Raw genomic sequence first — 21,596 nt, forward strand, 5'->3', positions numbered from 1 at the left:
AGGTGATGGGGGTTGGAGTCCAACAACATCTCAAAGGCTGCTGGTTCTCCCATCCCTGCCATAGTCCCTGTGTGGTTCCCACAGGAATACAAAAAAGTCCCACGACAATATAAGCTGCAGTCCTAACCTGACTTACCTGGGAGTAATCCCCACTGAATTCAACAGGAGTTGCTTCTGAGTAGACATGCTTAGGTCTAGCAGCACTGCAAAGCCCTGCTTCCTATTTTCTCAGTTCTTCACTAGACTGAACCGCTGTGGGTGCGGAACAGGACTGCCAGTTCCTTCCCGCCCGCCCACAAGTGTGGTGGACGACACATGCTTGATCCTGGCAACAATCCAGAGAGCCATGCATGTGTAATAACCATGCTATTGTAATGAAGAGCAGGAGGATACATTGCAAAACCAGCCCCGGGCCTCTCAACTGATCCCTTGTCCCCTTGTCTCTTTCATAGAGTGTGCTCAGCAACCTGCTCTTATGGGACAGTTCTGAAAGTCTGTTTGGAAAAGAAGGTGGAGGGGCTGCTTCGCAGAAGTTCAGAGGAGGCCTACATGCTTGCTTTAAGACTGCTTTCAAGAGTTACAGATTTATCCAAGTTCCAGATCTACTACCAGATATTGTAGGATGCAACAGAGAATGCCCATGAGGAACTGTGAACGTTATCTTGATCAGAACATGTACAGTGGTACCTCGGGTTAAGAACTTAATTCATTCCGGAGGTCCGTTCTTAACCTGAAACTGTTCTTAACCTGAGGTACCACTTTAGCTAATGGGGCCTCCTGCCGCTGCCACACAATTTCTGTTCTCATCCTGAAGCAAAGTTCTTAACCCAAGGTACTATTTCAGGGTTAGCAGAGTCTGTAACCTGAAGCGTCTGTAACCCAAGGTACCACTGTACTGTACTTGGAACTTTGAAATCTCTTGAAATGTTAGATCTTCACATTGTTTTTCTTTTCACAGAATGGTAGAGCAGGAAGGGACCCTGAGGGTCATCTGGTCCAACCCTCTGCAATGCAGGAATCTCAACTACAGCATCCATTTCTTCATTGTTTCTCCAGTGAAGACTGCTGAAGACGCCTTGCCACTCTGCCTGAGCAATATTCAGTAAGTTGTAATTTTCTATATATACGGTATACATCCATGCATCTATTTAGCTTTTAAACGATTCTATGATTTGTTGTTATATGCTGGTGGATATGTCAGTGCAACCATAGAAGGGAGGTCAGACTGAATGATTGATGAATAGTGATTTGGTTTGCCATATTTTTAATCTGATGTGTTTGCCAGACAACATGGGCAGGCAGGGGGGAAATTAGGTGTGCATAACAGCTTTTGCTGTACAGCTGATTCCCACCTGGCCAAGCCTGATTTTTCTCCAGCAAAGTTCTGAGGATGAGCCTCCCTTGCCTGAAAAGTCCAGTACATCTGAACTGTGGGAGTGTGATAGATCACTGGGAGAGGCTGAAAAAGAGGCAGGTATAACCATCTTAAAAGTTTGGAAAAATAGCAGGCATCTGGTTACCCTGTCACGTAGAAATCTGAAGCTGGCACATAAATGTGCCAGAATTCTCCTGCACCTATACTGCTGCACACAAGGGCTGTGGCATGTAAAACATTGATTCTGGCACTTAGGCAGTTCTGCAAAGTTTTGCTGAGAAATTTGATGCGGTATAAGCTTATGCAATCAACAGACCACATCAGGGGTGGGGAACCTTGGGCCCAGTGGCCAAATGCGGCCCTCCAGCACTCTTTGACTCTCAGGAGTCTCTCCAGGCCACACACACCCCTGCCCTGTTCCATGCCCTCCCTGAATGCTTTGGCCTGCGAGAATGGTTATGGCTTGCCTTGATGGAGGATGCAAAGAGGTGTGTGGTGTCGTGTGTATGTGTGTAGAAACCTTTGGCTTTTGTCTGCCTGGAATGTGGCAAAGGTCAGGTTGGCATCTGTTGTTCCAGCCCTGCCATGTGGCTCCCAAAACGTTGGCCATGAGGGAATCTGACCCTCAAACAGGAAAAGGGTTCCTCGTTCTGCTGGCCTAAGACAGTGCACAGTACAATCCTTTTTGCATGCCTACTCATAAGTAAATCCCATTTAATTCAATGGCACGTACTCACAAATAAGCGGGTAGAGGTTTGCACTATTAGGGGGAGGGCAGACATCAGATAGAAAAAAAGCTCACACTCTGCCCCTCAGTCATGGGCTTGGCCCAGCTTCTCCTGTCTTCTCAGTTGTATTGACCACAGTACACACCAGCAAATCAAATACTGGTTCAGCTACTGCCCTATGTTTTGTTTTTGTTTTTCCTGGTTTATTTACATCCATAATCCATATATTCATTTTGGTGAGAACATTGATATTAGCCAGTCCATGCTGTACCCCTGATCATTTTTATTGTGCGTCTTTTTCTGCTCATTATACTATCAGGGCAGTCACACGTGATCTCATTTTCGATACTCTTTGTGCCTGCAAATGTTTTGGGGCAGGCATCTTGCTTCATTTCTTAACAGTGTATATTGCACAACTCCCTAGTGAAATCTTTTAACTTTCTAATACCACAAATGTTCTGGTTAATTTTTGTCCCACTTTTGTTGCCCTATAGCCCCTCAGGATGGCAATAATGTGGCAGCATCAGGGAAGCGTCGCAGAACAAACTAAAGCAGACTCAATCCACCACTAATTATTGTACCAATAACATGTTGCGGAATAAACCTGCAATAAAAGACTTGTCTGGAGGGGGTCCCCAGTCTGATTTTGCTGCAGTTATTTGGAAGATTCAGGACAAATAAAAATCCTTCTTCACACAGCACATAGTTAAGCTATGGAACTCCTGGCCACCAACTTGAATGGCTTTAAAATTAATAGCCACAATGGCTATGCTCCACCTCCATGTTCAGAGGCAGCCATGCTTCTGAATACCAGTTGCTGGAAATGCCCACACAGTGATCTTGCCTCCCCAAAAGCGCTTTGGGGGGGTGATTGCAACGCAAGAATGTGGCACCTGAATGGCTGCCAGGATCTTGCATGAAAACATGGGGTGTCCTGTTTTCCCCCCCGGGACAGTTGACAGGTATACTGCTGGATTGCCCTGATCAAACAGGCTCATCTTATAGTCTTATGTTCAACCCCGTAGAGTAATGTGGGGTTTTAGAGCTCGACCCGGGAGAGGAAGAGTGCATAGGACTTGAGCACTCCCAACTTGGAGTTGTTGCTCCAAAATGGCTGTGCATGTACATACACAGGAGACTAAGCAATCTGCCAAAGACAGTGTTTGTGAAGGTTCCAGCAGATAGGGCTTGAAAGATGTTTTAAATGCCAGGGCGCATCTAGAAGGCTGGTAGGATCGTAGAATACAACAACTGATTGGCCTGCAGGAAAAGACCAATCAGGCTCCAGGAGGGAAGCAGAATCAGCCAATCAGACGGGACTCATTGTGTAAATAATGCATTAAAAGCCTGAGGTTTGGGGGGCAATTCAATCACTGTTTTACAAGCAGCAATAAAGAGCATGAAATCACTACAGGACTCCAAGTATATTTCACAGAGCAAACAAGCATTAGATGTTTCTGACGGTGCCACAAGACAAGAATAAGTTTTCATTCACTCTTAGGGATTTCTGAACTGGCATGGATACGGACCCAGCCATGCACAACAGGTAATGATTGCCTCAATGAGACTTGGGCTCGCAGCGTCAGGCCGCAGGCTATCACTTGCTGGATCCCGCCGGTCCCCATTTCCCAAGCAGAAACAGTGGTGCAGAATTCCAGGCCCAGATGCTAGGCCTCTCTGTCTGGTCCTTTGGCCTTTCCCAGGCTACACCATTCACTGGCCCTGCCAGGTGTGCCAACTCTAGGGGGCTGGTGTGTCTCCGCCCCCCTCAATTTTTGTTGGAAAGGGACTGGGGCCCCTCAATGTTGCGCACGCGCAAGATCATGGCATCACACGTTGCACCTCTGTCCGGCTCCTCCAAAGCGCTCGGCCTTCTGCAGTTGATGTGCATGCTCACCATTTGCATGATGTCACAGATGCGCACTTGTATGCCAGGTGCCCCCAATCTGGGTGGCAACCTGGTGCTCTGGGCCCTGCTTTATAATCTCCTTGAAATGACTGGCTGGAAGATATCCTTGAACTCCAACAATGGTTGCCAGGATGGAGGATAGGGAATGTGTAGAAGCTAGCCTCAGCAGCGGGCCTACATTTATAGGGCTCTTAAACTTGAAATGTTATGGGTGCCCCTTCGCAACCAGCAACAAGGTCTGGGGAACCACTGTTATCTTCTTCAGTGGGGTTGTTCCACAAAACAACACTACATTAAATAATAATAATAATAACAACAACTCGGATTTTACTTAAAATTGCTGTCCTGGATTACCTTTCTTTTTTTTCTTTTTTTTAAATAAACTTTTATTGAAGTTTCCACAAATTTTTATCACAACAAAGAAAAAACACAATAACAAACAGAAAAGAAAAAAGACAAAATAGAAAATACAAACAGAAAACACGTATAGATTCAATTTTTACTTTCTTATAGCTTACTTTCCCAACTTCCTCATACCTCCCCTTTCTGTATTCTAGTTTCTGATTAATTTGTCAGCAAATCCTTCCCTTACTTTTAGTTTAATTTTAATGTTATTCATTTACTTTAAATTATCCCTTACCACTATTAACTCCTTATTTTATAATCCAGCGTCCCTGGATTACCTTTCATGTCAAAGTCACCTTTACAGCGTCTGTGGTACTGACTCACAAACTTTGGGATTATAGAAATATATACTAGACCCGATTTTTTTAAAGCAATGCGAACTAAAGTCACTTGTGGGGCCCTTAACGGATTAGGGGCCTTGAAGTTTCATAGTAGATCCGCCCCTTACTGCGCAAAATTTAAATCCTCATTCATTGCTCTGGTTGCTTTTGTCTCTGGCCCTGTCCACTGTTGGTCTGTGGCCCCCAGAACGTTACCTAGAAGCAAATGTGGCCCTTGAGCTAAAAAAAAAAAAGCTTTCCCACCCCTGACGCAGAAAAATATCGAGACATGTAGACAGTATGGAAACGCATGGGACAGGCACCTCCTGGAAGCCTATGCAGAGATACCATAAAGAGCACCTGCTTTCTCGTTTCCTACACTAGTTCGGTGTGGTTTGTTAGAGTTCTGGACTACATCTGAGAAAACGCAGTTTCAAATCCCCTCTTGGCTCTGAAGCTTATTCGCTTTCTTCAGGCCAGTCACAAAACCGATTTAGGTCACATACATTTAAAGCACATGGCTTCCCCCAAAGAATCCTGGGTACTGTAGTTAAGGTAACGCGGAATGGTTGCTCTGTGAGGGGTGAACTTCAGGTCCCAGGATTCTTTGGGGGAAGCCATGTTCTTTAAACATATGGCGTGATCTGAGTGCAACAGTGATTGCCAGCAACTGCAGACCCTGCAAGTGTCCCTATTTGCCATGGACAGTTCTGGATTTATAGTAGCCATCTGGGTTTCTGATTTGATCCTGGAATGTCCCACTTTTCCTTAGGGCATCCCTATTTTCATCAGAGAAATTCTGGAGTTTTGTGATACTGAGCCATCTAAAGGTGTTTAATGTATAGGGAAGGTGTTTAATGTTTAATGTTTATTATGTTTTTATCTATGTTTGGCAGCTGCCCAGAGTGGCTGGGGCAACACAGTCAGATGGGTGGGGTATAAATATAATAATAATAATGATAATGATAATATGATGATGATGATGATGATGATGGAATGGGACGTCCCTATTTTCCTCAGAGGCATGTTGGAGGGTATGCAACTGGCATTGAGGGATGTTCTCTTTTTTCTTGGATATATATATATATATATACATATACACATACATACATACACACACACACACACACACACACACACACACACACACACAAAGAGAGAGAGAGAGATTTTTTTCAAAAATGATCTTACTGTGTTTAATGTAAACCCCTTAGGGAGTTCGCATATTAAGCGTGGTGTTGTTGTTGCTGTTGTTGTTGTTACTCAGCAAGACGCCATGTGGTTTGTCTTTCTGCTCTCAAAAAGTTCAGTAAAGTGGTTGGGATGCTTAATGTTTATCACATCCTTTGTCTGACTATTGTTCTGGCGTTGGCCCAGCTTGTAGGTTTGCCAAATGGTTCTCCACCCAGTATGATGTTTGTCTGGCACTCACAATGGGAAGCTATTTGCAGCCTCACGAGAGGGCATCTCCTCACAGGTGCTTTTGTCAACATAGGTCCGGAATGGCCCTGCCAGATTCACCACCCCTGTTTACTAGGATTAACAGAGCTGGCGGGAGCCCACATGACAAACCCATTCAGTGCTCCCTGCTTGCGGAAGCCAAGAGATGATGAAATTGAAAGCAGAGGGTTTGGGGCCCTGAGGAGAGGGGCAGAGGCGGACTCTGCTTCCCTTCAGTGCTCAAAAGTGTCCATGTGGAACAGATTCACTAGGCAGTTTTGTACATTGTGAGCGCACCACCACTTAGAGATGCTTGAGGATTCCTATACAAAGTTTCCTCATCCTCACCTCTCAGGACTAATGTGTGGATCAATACTAAGCTGTTGTGCAGAATTACAGATGTGTTTTATAATAAAATATACATTTAAAAATGCATGTTTCTGAGCTGAAATTCAGTTATGTTCTGATCCGCACACTGATTCAGAAGGTTCCGTTTGCATCAGGACTTGGAAAGATTGGATCTCTCAAGCATCCCAATGGATGTCACATGTATGTAGATGTTCCACAGAAGAAGAAGTCCACATGTTTTCCTGTTTCTTTTTTGAAACAAGAGCTGAAAAGTCATGGCAGGAATCCAAAGTAATTCTGAGGGAGAGGGCAGGCCCTCACAGTGCTTTCCCCCCTTCCTCTCCCCCCCCCCCCCCGGTGGTTTCCTCCACTGCCCTCCTCCTCTTTTCCTCTTGGCCAGCCCAGGTGTGGGGCGCACCCTTCTGCAGGCCACAAGGAAAAGGAGGCACCTGCCACTGCCACTTTCCCAGGGCCCCGGCCCCCTGATGCCATGCTATGCCACTGGGACTAGTTAACCTCCCAACAAATTGAACCCATCCAGCCAATGAATCATAGCCCCAAGCCATGGAAGCCTCTTTAAATAGCTACTTTGTTCTTGAGGAGGCCTGGCCTTGCCATCCGCCTGCCCATCCATCTCTCATGGAGGGTGGGGGCAGAGGAAGACCCTTCTCGTACCCTAAATAAGTTCTGCCCTCTTCCAAAATACTGCCATTAGCTCATCCCCTTGCCTCCTTGCAGGGAGCACAGGCACAGGGCAGTTTTTAGAAACAGCCTTATAAGGGCAAGGCATCTGGAACAGCAGCAGCTACCTGATACCCCGTTGCTGCGAAACCACCCCCACAGATCTCTCGCATCAGCAGGAAAGGGTGTCCCTGGCTCCCTGCAGGAGCAGAGGAACAATCCCATATCAGTAAAGCTGTATAGAGAGGAAGAAGCTCCCAGGGACAGGAGGAGGAGGAGGAGAAAGTTGATTTTCTTAGGGGTGATCGTTTGGAGGGGGAGAAAATGGCCTCTCTGTGTTCTTGTTCACACCAGGTCCTCCTTGCCACTTCAAATCTGAACAACTCAACAGGTGTGGAGTTACTGCTTTCCTTAATTGGCAGGCGGCAGCTATGTCTCATTCGCCTGTATTAAAGCACAATCAGCATGGCCAGGGAGGGACATTGTTGCAGGAGATCCATATTCCCCAAATCCCTGTTTGGACACGGAGCTGCATTCAGTCCTTTTCTCTCTGCCTTACTATGACTCATTGTTGGATGGTTGTTCATGCAACTGGGGTATAAAAGTGGATGACACCCCACCATGGGGTGGGGAAAACATAGGCTGGCGGGCGCTATTTTGTTTTTCAGTAGGATTCTGTGGCTCAGCAAGGCGGAAGGAAGGTGCTGCTTTCTGAGTGCATGCGCTCGGCCCAAGGATTTCATTCTGGAGCTGTTTTTCCATAAGCTTTCTTGATTTCAACAGGAGTGAAGAAAAGGCTTTTTGCTGGTGCTACTCTTAAAGCAAGTACAGCCAACATGATGCCCACTGCATGTTGTGGACAACGTCATCCTCAACCAGCATGATAGGAGTTGTTGCCCGAGAAATCTGGGGGGCACCATGTTGCCTGTCCCTGAATTAAACCACTGAGTTTGCCAATCTACTGCAGTTGATTTGGAAATCTACCAATAGATCCCGATCTGAAGTGAAAAGCTGCTTGGAACAGGAGTGTGTGCAAGAGAGTGGGAGCATTTAATGATGTGAGATAGGTTGGTTAGTTCAGCACAGGAGCACAGGAAACTGCCATTATCTCAGTATTGTCCACAGAGACTTGCAGGAGCTCTCCAAGGTTTCAGGCAGGCTGCTCTTCCAGCTCTACCTGGAAATGCCAAGGATTTAACCTGAGGCCTTCTGCATGCAGCGCAGGGGCTCTTTCCCCAAAGCATCAGCCATTCATTGGGAACAAGCGCTGCAGGAAATGCTGCAAAAAATAGAACAGGATTCTCACCCACCCAAGAATAGGACAGCAGCTTAGTCTTGCCCCAAAACCTTGATCTATCTGGAAACCTCAGTGATTCCCCCCCCCCCCATTGCAAAGTTTGCCACAATCACATTAACTTCATGTGTTTACCTAGCATACACATGGCTTTGTGAAAGAGGGGCAAAGCTGAAGATGCAAAATTTTCCAGTTTGGGGAAGGAGACCAGCCCGTAGGAACTTCACATGAACCTGCTGAAACCAGTGAGAACACCAGAAGAGTCTGGCTGCTGGATCAGCCGCAATGCCCAGTGCTCACACTGACCAACCAGATGCCAATGCGAGGACCTGAGTGCAACAGCTAATCTTCTGACTTGTGATTCCCAGTGAATGGTATTCAGAGGCATGCTGCCTCCAAAGGTGGACATGGGACCAAGCAGCCCATCCCCATAAATGTGTGGTCCCTCTTATCTTATGCGATGCTCAAAACCCATTGGGGATCCTGTTCCGCTCTAAGTAGCGGTCGGTGTCCAAGGATGGTGTGCAACTTTGCCACGAGGTCTTCCTCTCTCCTCTTCTGTTTCTCCCTGACACTGCAGTGGCTGCAGGATCAGCCATGTCGCAGGCCCAAAGGAACAGGTGTGGAAATACTGTCAGCAATGAGATAAGTGGGAACGGTGCCCAGGCCTCAAAAGTGCAGGGTTAGGCAGCCCAGCAGAAACCCCTGGGAAAGGCCAGTCTGAGTCATTTAGGGAGGCCATAGCTCACGTTTTAAGCAAGGGAGATGTTCAGCTGGCATTTGCCTGCTGGTAGGTTAAACAGACCCTTGCAGACTTAACGTGGCCTTGGGGATGAATTGGATCTGATAGTTCCCCCCTCAAAGCTAGAAGCAATGGAAAAGGACCTCTCAGCCTGGAGGAACCGTAATGTGAAACTTGACTCGTTCCTAAGGCTAATTCAGCCTTAGCAATGAGCAACGTGGTCATAAATCTAGTGTGATCAGGAGATCTCAAGCCACTTAGGTTTGAGTCCCCAAACATAGCGGGAGAGGCTCTGTCCTTAACTCTTAACAAGAAAATGCCAATAAAATACTCTGTAAAAAATTCTCACTGTCTCTGTCATCCCAGGGATATAGAAAATCAGACCTTTGCTCAGTATTATCTACCATTGACTGGCAGCAGACAAGAGTTTTCACCTGGAAACACCAAGGATGAAACCAGGGGCTGTTTGCATCCACAGCAGATGCTCTACCAATGAACTACTACAGCATGGGTAGGCAAACTAAGGCCCGGGGGCCAGATCCGGCCCATTTGCCTTCTAAATCCGGCACTTGGACAATCCGGGAATCAGCGTGTTTTTACATGAGTAGAATGTGTCCTTTTAATTAAAATGCATCTTTGGGTTATTTGTAGGGCATAGGAATTTGTTCATCCCCCCCAAAAAAATATAGTCCAGCTCCCCACAAGGTCTGAGGGACAGTGGACCGGCCCCCTGCTGAAAAAGTTTGCTGACCCCTGAACTACAGCCTTCCCCATAAATTTGAACCAAACTGGACCATTACCCTTTCGCTTGTTGATGTTGCAAAAGTTATTTGGCACAGAACATGACCTGAGGGGCAGGGATATCCTTGGGGTACCACAGTCCCAATTTACTTGCTAAGTGCTCAGGCAGTGGTGCCAATGACAGAAAGACTTTGTAGTACCCACCCACCGCTGGTCCAGAAAAATGTACAGGGTGAACACAGCAGAGCTGGATTATTTCATATTGAAGTAAATTACTACTTTATTAAGACAGGGACAACCCTCCTCTCATAAAACAATTAAGTCCAGAATCTGAAATGACTCGTGCATAGATAAGCATTGTTCACTCTCTAAATCCTACCTAGGTGCAGAAATCACAACACAATATTCCCCCACAAAGGGTTTTCTTCAAAGTAGATAGATAGATAGATAGATAGATAGATAGATAGATAGATAGATAGATAGATGGATGATAGGGGGAAATGTTATAATCTTGGACAATTGTGTGCCATTTTTCTCTCCACATAGCCATTTCTGCATTATGCATTTAACATGCAGCCAGGTTTGGTTCACTTGCGCAACAACAGTTCTATGAGGCAGACTGATCTTTCCTCTATTTTAACAGTTGGGGAATTGAGGCTGAGAGCCAGAACGAGATGTCTGATGGCCGCTGCCACCTCAGTCCATGAGGAAACAAAGCAAGAATTTAACCCAGAGCTCAAATCTAGCACTTCATTCTCTGAATTAGACTCGCATGCTTTAGGCCTACCAATCAATGACAGCGAGTGCCTTCTTTGTATCTGTTTAGGGTGCAGAACACAGTAAGAATACGTTATGTGGAAACCTGTGAGAATTTAAGTGAGCACACCTGGAGGACTGAGGAAGCCTGTGAAGAGATTGTTTGGTGCTAATGTTTTTTCTGGATGAGACAGACTTGGGGGGGGGGCGTCACTTGGCACATGACTAAAGCAGTCGATTGATACTTGTGATTAGCCTTTCTTTGTGTCAAGGGGGAGGAGGTTAAGGGGGGAAATCTATGGGCACTTCCAGATGACCCACTTATTGAACAGTCGTCCTCATTTCCTTGCCACAAGCTTACATGGAGGTTATGCAATGCCTGCTTTTTATTCAGCATTTGTTCTGAATTGTTTGCCTTAAGATTATACTTCTTCCTGATCGTTGATCATTATCACACTATTTTAAAGTGGACCAGTGGTGCAATGGGTCAGTGCGTCTGGCTGTCAACCAGAAGGTTGGTGGTTCAAGCCCATTCAGGGATGACTGTAGGCAGGATTCCTGCATCGCAGGGGATTGGGCCAGATGGCCCTGAGGGTCCCTTCCAACTCTACGATTCTACAATCTATGATTTCCCTGTCACTTTCCTAACTGCAAGCAGTTCAGCTTGATTTTAGAAACATGGATTTGTTGACCTGTGGTGTTTTAATGGCAGAATGCGCTTGAATCCCTCCCGCAAAATTGCAACTGCTTTGAGCATGGTGGTCCCAGGACCTGGGCGGATGATAGCTTCCCTAGTAGCTCACATGGGCTTGCAGAGCGGTTCTTGTATGTTTAAGAGTTGCAGAGAAGGCAGAACCAAAGGGTGGAGGTCTGGCCCTTTAGCTACTGTTATTAGAAGACGGGGCTTGCGAATTTCCTTCTTCCCAGCCCTAAGCAGCATTGTCACATGTGGATTTTTCAGTTGTGGTAGCATCGGTATGGGAAGAGATACACCCCAGCAAAACGTCGGCCTTTGATGCGAGTCTTAGAGCAGTTTTCTCTGGGTGGGGCCCTGAAAGACTTACGTCGATGCTTTTCATTTGACAATGTGGTGAACGAGCCTGATCTCTCTTTGCACCTGTAGACCTGGCGCTTTTTCCACACTCCAAATTCAAGGTGCCAAGAGGTACAACAGCAGAATGCAGCCCTGAGTTATGTTGCCAAGGTGGAGAAAGGGCCTGGGGCTGTTCTGCCTCTGAACATTTGCGATTAGGACATCCCCCATCTGTGGTATTATTTCAAAGCTTAGCTTAGGACATGTTCCCCACTGCCACGCACGGATATATTTAGCCGATTCCTTCCCCTCTCCCTTGGGTCTCCATCATTCCAGGCATAGCTCAGACGCAGCCCGGGCCCTCGATAGATGCCACTGCACTGACATATGCTCTCCTTCCCCCTTTCTTTCTGGACCCACCCCTGGCCCTGGTGCGAGTCTCTTCTGACGTACTCTGCCCAAAATGTCACTTGTGGTTCCATATAGGATAAGGATCTGGGTGATGGCAAGGGACAGCTGCAGCCAACAGCATCTGATGCTCCGGGGGTGGCAGCTGGCTCCAAGGGGCTGCCCCCTCCCCTGCCTGCAATGCACTGTCTGCTTGTAAGTTTAAAGGCCCGCAGGGTTCTCGAGAACCTCAACATGGCGCAGAATCGGGCAGCGAACATGAAAGAAAACACAGTATTTGGGGGCAACAAATCATTCTGGAGAAGCAAAGACCTCCTTAGACACTTGGAGTAAATTTCTCCACCACAGCCTTCCAGCTGTTTTGGGCTACCACTTCCATCAGCTCCAGCCTGCTCGAGGGGGTCATAGTGCTTCCATCACCACAGCAACCTCTTAAATTTGGGAAGCGTTGATGCCCATCTTCCATCATTTCCATTGAGGCCCATCCAAGGCCTTTCGCTGCCCCACAAGGGAAAGGGGCGCCCCGGAACCTCTTGCAATCTTTTACTGGTGTCTACGGAAATAAAACAACCGTGCAGGGTTGTCCTATTCAGAATGACATCTGTGGAGAGCTGCCCTCTGCATTTTTAGCGGCTTTATGGGATTTTTTTTTTTTAACCACACTCTCTAGCCACACAATAATTTATTTAAATATATGTGAATGCAACATTGCCACCTTTTTTAAAAAACAAAAAGCACAGGAACCAAACAGAAACAAAGAACCAGCAAAGCAAAAAAAGTTGGTCGCGTGACCATCCTTGACACCTCTCCCAGTGACGGAAAGTCCGCTACGGCCTGGTCCTTGGTCCAAGCCTGCCCACCCTGTCCCTTGTCCCCCTACCTTTCGCTGTTGCTTCTCCCAGGCTGGGTCGAGCAGCAGGTCGCGGTCCCAGTCTTCTTCCTGTGCCATGTAGTCCTCCGTCATCATGTACGAGTGGTTGTACTGGACGTGGGTCTCTATGTGTGTGGTTGACATGTTGCCTTCTTCCTTCTTGCACCCCCTTTCCCCCCTTTTCTCTCTCCTCCCTTGCTCTCCCTCACGCTCTGCAGCAGCCCCCTTCCTTCCCTTTTGCTCCCCTCAGCTCCTGTTGGAGGACAAGCTTCCCCCCAAGACTGTTCAGGCTGTGCGGTGGTTGTCTGCCTGCTTTGCAGCTGCACCTGTCAAAACCAGCCCACGTGACCAGTCCTCAATAAGTATTATCAGCCCTGGGAAGGGGGATCAGGTTCCATCTTAAAAAGGCCAAGGGGAGGGGACAGCACACATGTCCCTACCAACCAGATGGGGGTGAAGACAGCTGCTGGCAAGCCAAGCACCCCCCTTTAAAGCACAGCCGGTGGGCTCTTAAAGGAGAAATTGCCCCACCGAAGTGTGGGGGACCCCACGTCCGACACCAGCCTCGCTGGACGCGGAGGAAGGATTGAGGGAAAGGGGGAAACGGTTCCTGTTTGGGCCAAATGTGTCTGAGGTTCATGGGGGTGGGGTGGGGTTATTTCGATCAGTTCCTACTGAGATACCAGGAAAGATTCCTTGGATGCCATCTGCTTCAAGAATAAATATATGGCTTATGAAGAAAAGTTTTTGTGAGACTCCCTTTTGGGAAGGAAGCAAGGTCAAAACGCTTGGGGTCGTGTTTGGACTAGGACCTGGGGGACCAGGGTTCAAATCCCCACTAAGCCGAGAAGCTTCCTGGGTGACCTTGGGTCAGTCTCTCTCTCTCTCTCTCTCTCTCTCTCTCTCTCTCTCTCTCTCTCTGCCTAGGCTGCTTCACAGAGTAAAAGAAAAATGAGCAAAATGTTCCTAGATGGACTCCTGTGACCTTGGGTTGTTCCTTGGTTTCCCAAGCACACAACAAAAATTGCACAGTAAAGTTGTTTTCCAGAAGAAAAGGCAATGGGCTCAAGGCTGGAGCCTTTGAGTTTTCAGTAGTGGAAGAAAGGCACTCTGTGCATAGAATAATAGAATTGTAGAGTTGGAAGGGACCCTGCAATGCAGGAATATGCAACTGTCCCATATGAGGATCGAACCTGCAACCTTGGCACTGTCAGTGCTATGCTGTAACCAATGGTGCTATCCAGGCAGAAATGTTCAGATCCAATATCCTTTTCACTGCTGCTTTGCATGTTCCTGGACCGGAGTCCTGGTACTGAAAAGAAGTTATGCTGAACATTTGGGATATGAAAAGTGGTCCTGAAAGGCCATTGCATCACCCTTCTTATTTATATAACTATTAATTAGTTCAGTTTCTAAACCACCCTTCATCAGTTGCAATCCCAGTGCAGTTTATGCTCCAAAATCAATACATTAAAGCAATACCATTCTAGTAATAGCAATTGTTAACAATTGAAAACTTATATTAAAATACAAGCAAAATGAACAACACAGTTGTGGGCATTATTTCACGTTTGGTTTTCTCTACATTTACAAACCTTGTGACGTTAATGTAGCTCAGTCAGTAAGAGCATGAGACTCTTAATCTCAGGGTTGTGGGTTTGAGACACATGTTGGGCAAAAAGATTCCTGCATTGCAGGGGGTTGGACTAGATGACCTTTGGGGTCCCTTCCAGCTCTACGATTCCATGTATTTATTTTACCTTATTTTGTGACCATTTCTGGTCTAGAAATCTCTCAATAAATAAATAAAACAAATCCCCTCCAAAAGCCTGGTTTAAAAAAAGTGAAGCAACCAAATAATTGTTGCGTGCCACTCCAATCTCTGAGTGGTGCAAGATTCCCGGGGTTCCAGGTGCTTTCATGTTTCCTTTTGGAATGAGACACAGCAGAGGTGGTGGTGTCTTTATGATACATGATTTATTCACACACATATGATGGAGGGGTTCACAGCATTAACACCACAAAAGCGTCTTATTTCTCCCATAGCCGCAGCCTTGGATTCAAACAGAAAATTTTAACATTGCTCTCAAACTTTACCCTGACTCTCTCTCCAGCTTGCTGCTTTAATTCACCAGTGCAAACTCTGCTCCAAACTCTGGCTTTGTCTTCTGACCAACCACAAGCTAGTCTCACCTTTTCCTTTGTTTCCCTTAATGGCCCATCTCCCAGGCTATCACCTCAACACGGGAAGCTAACCTGGCTTATATTCCAACACTTGCTGGGTCCAGGGGTAGAAAGGTCTTGCATACAGCCTACTTCCTCTCCCCCAAACTCATAACATAATGAAGAACCCAACTGTACTACCAAGGAAAGGGAGTTTCATAGGCAAGGTGCCACCACAGAGAAGGCTCTAGCAGGCTTCACCCAACAAGCTCCTCCTCTGCCAAGCTCAACAAGCTGGGATAAGTAGAGGCCCTTCTTCCAGTATTTGGGTCCTACATCATTTAGGGCCTTGCAAGTTAATGTTGACACCTCCGGTAGTGTATAAGCAATCTCCTTCTGACAGAAGGGCGATAATCCTTTCCATCGTGCTGAAACCAGAATGAATAAGCCCCTCCCTCCCTCAAAATGTAAAAGCGTCACCTCTCCACGTTCATCTGCAAGCAATAAGCTCCAAGCGCATTAGCGTGGACGAAATGATTCTGTGTCTCTCACCAGCCCTAATAGCACAGGGCAATGGGAGAACCAGCCTGGGTGACATTTCTAGGGGGCAGGAAAACGGTCCTGCAAAAGTCTCATTTGTCCTCTCCTGTCTGGGATCGGCGATGAACCCACATTTGGGACAGATTCCAAAGAGGTTTAACCTCTTTATACTCTGCTAGCATTTGCATAACCTGGTGAAGCCTCTGTGCTTCAGCAGGGGGCTTGCTCCTCCTGTTACACTGCGGCTATTCTTAGGAGCAGTGGGAAAGTGCTTGAGAGAAGGACAAGAGGCCCAGAGAACATCTCAGGTTTGGGTGCCTGAAAGCAAAGTGACTTCGACCTGTGCCTTGAAAACCCATATCCTGTCCCAGGAAATTTCATTTCTTTATCACCTTTCCTTCCAAGGTGCTCATCAGAGTGCCATACAGAATGCTCCAACTCATATGTTATCCTCACAACGACCCTGCAAGGTAGGTTAGGCTGAGGGCCCAACATTTAGTCTTCATGACAGACGTCACTCAACTAACTGAGCTACAGGCCTAAGTGGGGATTTGAGCTCCTCTAAAACAGGGTTTTCCAAAGGTGGATTTCCAGCAGTTTTTGTTTTTTGTTTTTTAAATATATATTTATTAAGATTTTTAAACATAAATGCAAATATAATGAACAATGTAGCATATGTCATAACATAATTTCTTAACTTCTTTGGACTTCCTCACGTCTCCCGCTCCCACTTGCATCATTGTCAATTCTTGCCCGCAATTTATCATCTTGTTTACATTCTTATGTCCCATTCATTTAGAATATAATCTAATAATTCTCCCAAAGGTTTATGATTTTTCCTCAATCTCACTTATCATCCTAATTGCATCTAATTTAGTGGTGGTCAATTATTTATGATCTAGCCTCCCTCTTAACATTCAACCAAATTACAGTGCTTTTTAAAATAAATCTTAAATTTCTTCCAATCTTCTTCAACCTTCTCTTCTCCCAGGTCTCGGATTCTGCCGGTCATCTCGGCTAGTTCCATATAGTCTATCAGTTGCATCTGCCACTCTTCCAGTGTGGGTAGATCTTGAGTTTTCCAGTGCTTAGCGATGAGTATCCTTGCTGCCGTTGTTGCATACATAAAAAATGTTCGGTCCTTCTTTAACACCTTCTGGCTGACAATGCCCAAAAGGAAGGCCACTGGTTTCTTAGTAAAGGTATACTTAAATACCTTTTTCAGCTCATTATATATCATTTCCCAGAAGGCCTTCACTCTAGGGCAGGTCCACCAGAGGTGAAAGAATGTTCCATCATTTTCTTTACATTTCCAACATTTGTTATCAGACAAATGGTATATTTTGGCAAGTTTAACTGGGGTCATGTACCATCTATATATCATTTTCATTACATTTTCCTTCAAAGCATTACATGCAGTGAAGTTCAGCCCATTGGTCCACAACCTTTCCCAGTCCTCAAACATGATATTATGCCCAATGTCCTGTGCCCACTTTATCATAGCCGATTTAACCATTTCATCTTGTGTATTCCATTTTAACAGCAAGCTATACATTCTTGAAAGTACCTTAGTCTTAGGTTCTAACAGTTCTGTTTCCAATTTCAATTTCTCCACCCGGAACCCTAACTTTTTGTCATTTTTAAAAACTTCATTAATCTGAGCGTAATGTAACCAGTCTTGCACTTTATCCTTCATTTTCTCCAAACTCTGCAATTTCCAATTGTCTCAATCTTTTTCTAATATTTCCCAATATTTTGGCCATTTGGCCTCCATATTGGGTCTTTATCGGGCCTTAGCTTCCAGCGGTGAAAGCCACCTTGGAGTTTTATTTTCCAATAAGTCTTTATATTTTGTCCAGACATTAAACACTGCTTTTCTGACAATATGGTTCTTAAAGGCCTTATTGATCTTAACCTTGTCATACCATAAGTATGCATGCCAACCAAAAGCATTGTTAAAACCTTCCAGATCCAGAACGTCAGTGTCCTCGAGAAGTAGCCAGTCTTTTAACCAGCAGAAAGCTGCGGCCTCATAGTACAGCTTTAGGTCTGGCAGGGCAAAGCCCCCTCTTTCTTTCGCATCAGTTAATATCTTAATATCTTAGCAGTTTTTGGACTACAACTCCCATCATCCCAGACCACTGGATTTGCTAGCTAGGGATGGTGGGAGTTGTAGTCCAAAAACAGCTGGAGATCCACGTTTGTGAAACCCTGCTCTAAAACCACCCTGAAACCCTGCTCTAAAACCACCCTGCAAAGTAGTTGGGCTGAGGCAGAGTGACTGGCTATGGTAAGATTTCAACCTCATTCTCATGCAACAAGACTCTAACCCTAGGGTTGCCAACTTGATGCCTGTGGGCGCAGGAATGCTCACATGGAACTCTCATGGTGCCCAGAAGGCTCTTGATGAGAATTACCATATTTACTCGAGTCTAATGCACCATCGATTCTAATATGCATGCTAATTTTTGCAACGTAATTTGGCAAAAAAGGTACACATTGGACTTGAGTAAATAAAGTAGAGGTTTTAAAGAAGTTACTTACTTCTGTTTCCTGGGAAGTTGGACTGGCAGGTGCATTTCTCTCTCTTGGAACTACATTTCCCAGCATGCACTTGGCTCTCAGCTGTTCAGAATGGGCTCAGGCATTTTCCTTAGGGGCCAAATGAGTTTATAGCGCATTTAGAGTGCTTCTAAGCTAATCAGGGAGGAGACCAGAGAACCCTCTTGTGGCAAAGAGCAGCCATGACCGTTTGTGTGGTTTTTAAGTGAGGGAGGGAAGGAATCGAGTGAATTGCTTCTAGTCTATCCTTCTGAGAGCAGCCAGAGAAGAAGAAAAACAAAAGAAAGAAGAATAAGAAGTGGGAGAGGAATAGGAAGGAAAGGGGGAGCAGGGAAGGAAGAAAATAATATCAGAACCAGAAATATCCACCCAGTTCTGGGATGAGTTTTTTTTAACAGAAATAACAAAAGAACTGGGGGGGGATTCAGTATATCCAGTGGAGACAACATAGGCTAATTGCATAATAATTTATTTGCTTACTTATTGGTGGCAAAAATATTCTAACTAGAAACTGGAAAGAAGCAAACGGTTTAAACATACAAAAACGGTATAATATAATTTGGGAACTAGAATTTTCTGAAAAACTGATGCAAAAACTTTGTTTCCATAGTACAAAAAAATAAGAGACCTTAATGGCAGACTAGTGATCAGCACACGAACAAAGACTAATTTTACCTTCTGCATTCCAGAATACATTTTCCTTCATATTGATAGCAGCAACTTTCCATTTCCCTCCAGTTCTGTGTTCGCATGAACTTTACTATTATAGTTTACATTTGAACGATGCCTTTGGGTTGGGAAAAGCGGGGCAGGGCTGGGGCAGGTTGGAATGTTGGAATGGTAATCGTTTACTTCTAGTTAGGAAAGAAAGAAGTGGGAATATCTAGCAGCAGGCCAGACAAGCCTTTTTGAAGACTGGGAGCCGAGTATCATGCCGGACTGCATCCCTATGTTAGAAAGCCTTTCTGTTGCTAGTCTGGCCTTGCAATGGGGGTCACTTGCTGCTCTTGTTCCCCCCAGCCACCTCCAGAAGGCAGCCCCAATTGCAGGAACTGTTGGCTGACCCTGGCCTCTGTTTCCCTTCCTATGTTGATTCCATCACATCTGTTTTTCAATCAGGGATCATAGGGATCAGCCTCCTGGGCCAGATTTGAGAGTTGGGCAGTCTGCACCTTCAAGTCATTATGGCATCTGATGCCAATATCCCTTTCAGCATTCCTGCTGAAGATGCAAGAAACACCAGAAAGAGCTTCTTTAGGTCTCTTTGGACAGCAGGGGGCTGTTGTGGGGGTGGAATAAAGCTCCTTTCTCTCCTTCACTTTGTCCTCCCCCCCACCCCAGGCAGTGAAGCCACCGTGTTGCTACAGTGAGCAGCCTTTGACATCACAGCCCTGAGGTTTATTCTTATTTTTATTTTACTAATTGAATTTATATACCGCCTTATACCCAGAAGTCTCAGGGCGGTTTACCAAAAAGTATCACAATACAGTGGTGCCTCGGGTTAAGTACTTAATTCATTCCGGAGGTCAGTTCTTAACCTGAAACTGTTCTTAACCTGAAGTACCACTTTAGCTAATGGGGCCTCCTGCTGACACTGCGCCGCCAGAGCACAATTTCTGTTCTCATCCTGAAGCAAAGTTCTTAACCCGAGGTACTATTTCCGGGTTAGGGGAGTCTGTAACCTGAAGCGTATGTAACCTGAAGCGTGGGTAACCCAAGGTAACACTGTATATACAGTAAAATCAAAATGAAAACAATAATCCAATAACCCCCCCCCCCCCCGCAAAAAGCTTTATTTTTAAAAGGGTATAGGATGTCAATCAAGTCAACCAAAGGCCTGGTTAAAAAGGAATGTTTTTGCCTGGTGCCTAAAAGTGTATAATGAAGGCACCAGGCGAACTTCCCAGGGAACAGCATTCCACAGACATGGAGCCACTGCAGAGAAGGCCCCGTTCTCGTGTTGCCACCCTCCAGACATCTCAAGGAGGCGGCACACGAAGGAGGGCCTCAGAAGATGATCTCAGGGTCCGGGTAGGTTCATATGGAAAGAGGCAGTCCTTGAGGTATTGCGGTCCTGAGCCTTTTGCGCCTGATCTCTCTCCTAGCTCAGGGAGACTCGCCAACACTTTTGCCAGCCTTTGCAAGGATCTCTCCCACTTTAATCTCTGCTTAGACTAGGGGGCTGCACAAACCATGCAGGATTAAACCCTGTTCTCCTGCCCATCAGCTGACATCAGTAGGTTTAGGGTTAGGGTTCAGCTTAGGTTGGGGTTAGTGTTAAAACAGCTCAGGACTGCAATACCTAAAGGACTGCCTCTCCCCATATAAACCCACCCAGACTCTGCATTCAGCATCCAAGGCCTTTCTTCATGTGCCTCTTCCACATGTGGTCCAGAGGGTGGCAACTTGAGAATGGCCCTTTTCTTAGTGGGTCTGTTTGTGGAATGCTCTCCCCAGAGGGGCTCGCCTGGTGCCTTCATTATATATCTTTAGGCATCGGGCAAAATCGTTCCTCTTCAACCCGATTAATATTCTACAGCCTTTTAAATGTGCTTCTGTGAGGGGAGCAGGGGTGATTATTGTTTTGTGTTTTTGCACTTTTATCTTGTGCTTGTATCTTGCGAACCGCCCTAAGATCTTCTGATGAAGGGCAGTGCAATTAATTATAAATGAATAAATGTGCCAGGCTTAGTTCTGGGGTTAAGGTTAGAGTTACAGCTAGGTTTGAGGTTACAGCTGGGGTTAGGGTTAATGTTGGGAGTTAAGATTAGGGGTGGGGTTATGGTTAGCATTAGGGACGCGGGTGGCGCTGTGGTTTAAACCACAGAGTCTAGGACTTGCCGAAGTCGGCAGTTCAAATCCCTGCAACAGGGTGAGCTCCCGTTGCTCAGTCCCTGCTCCTGCCAACCTAGCAGTTCAAAAGCATGTCAAAGTGCAAGTAGATAAATAGGTACTGCTCCGGCGGAAAGGTAAACAGCGTTTCCGTGCGCTGCTCTGGTTCGCCAGAAGCAGCTTAGTCATGTTGACCACATGACCCTGAGTGCCGCAACCCCAGAGTCGGTCACGACTGGACCTAATGGTCAGGGGTCCCTTTACCCTTTATGGTTAGCATTAGAGATAAGTTTGGGGTTTGGGTTCAGGTTTGTGTTAGGGTTAACATTAATATTAATATTGGTGTTGTGGGTGGTGACTGTGCTATTGTTGATTTGGGGGTTTAGGGTTAAGGCTGGGGTTGCATGCACCTCCAAATAGCACTGTGCTGTGTGTCACAGGTTAACCA

General features: G+C 46.0%; 1 protein-coding gene across 3 annotated transcripts in view; it reads right to left on the reverse strand.

Moving 5' to 3' along the window:
* ACTN3 (actinin alpha 3) overlaps positions 1-13,644 on the reverse strand; it is a 42,556-nt gene extending 28,912 nt beyond the window's left edge. Inside the window, exon 1 of one of the 3 annotated variants that reach the window (XR_014559007.1) lies at positions 13,061-13,507. Coding sequence is in view for 2 of the 3 variants with exons in the window: in XM_083717098.1 (XP_083573224.1) it covers positions 13,061-13,195 (135 nt within the window). In the remaining variant the exon portion in view is untranslated. Of the gene's footprint in view, positions 1-13,060 lie in introns of all 3 variants that reach the window. The other 2 variants (XM_083717098.1, XM_083717099.1) reach the window with 2 other exon arrangements.
* Between the last annotated feature and the right edge of the window lie 7,952 nt (positions 13,645-21,596).

Source organism: Podarcis gaigeae (assembly GCF_964106915.1).
Source record: "Podarcis gaigeae genome assembly, chromosome: 16".
Taxonomy (NCBI): domain Eukaryota; kingdom Metazoa; phylum Chordata; class Lepidosauria; order Squamata; family Lacertidae; genus Podarcis; species Podarcis gaigeae.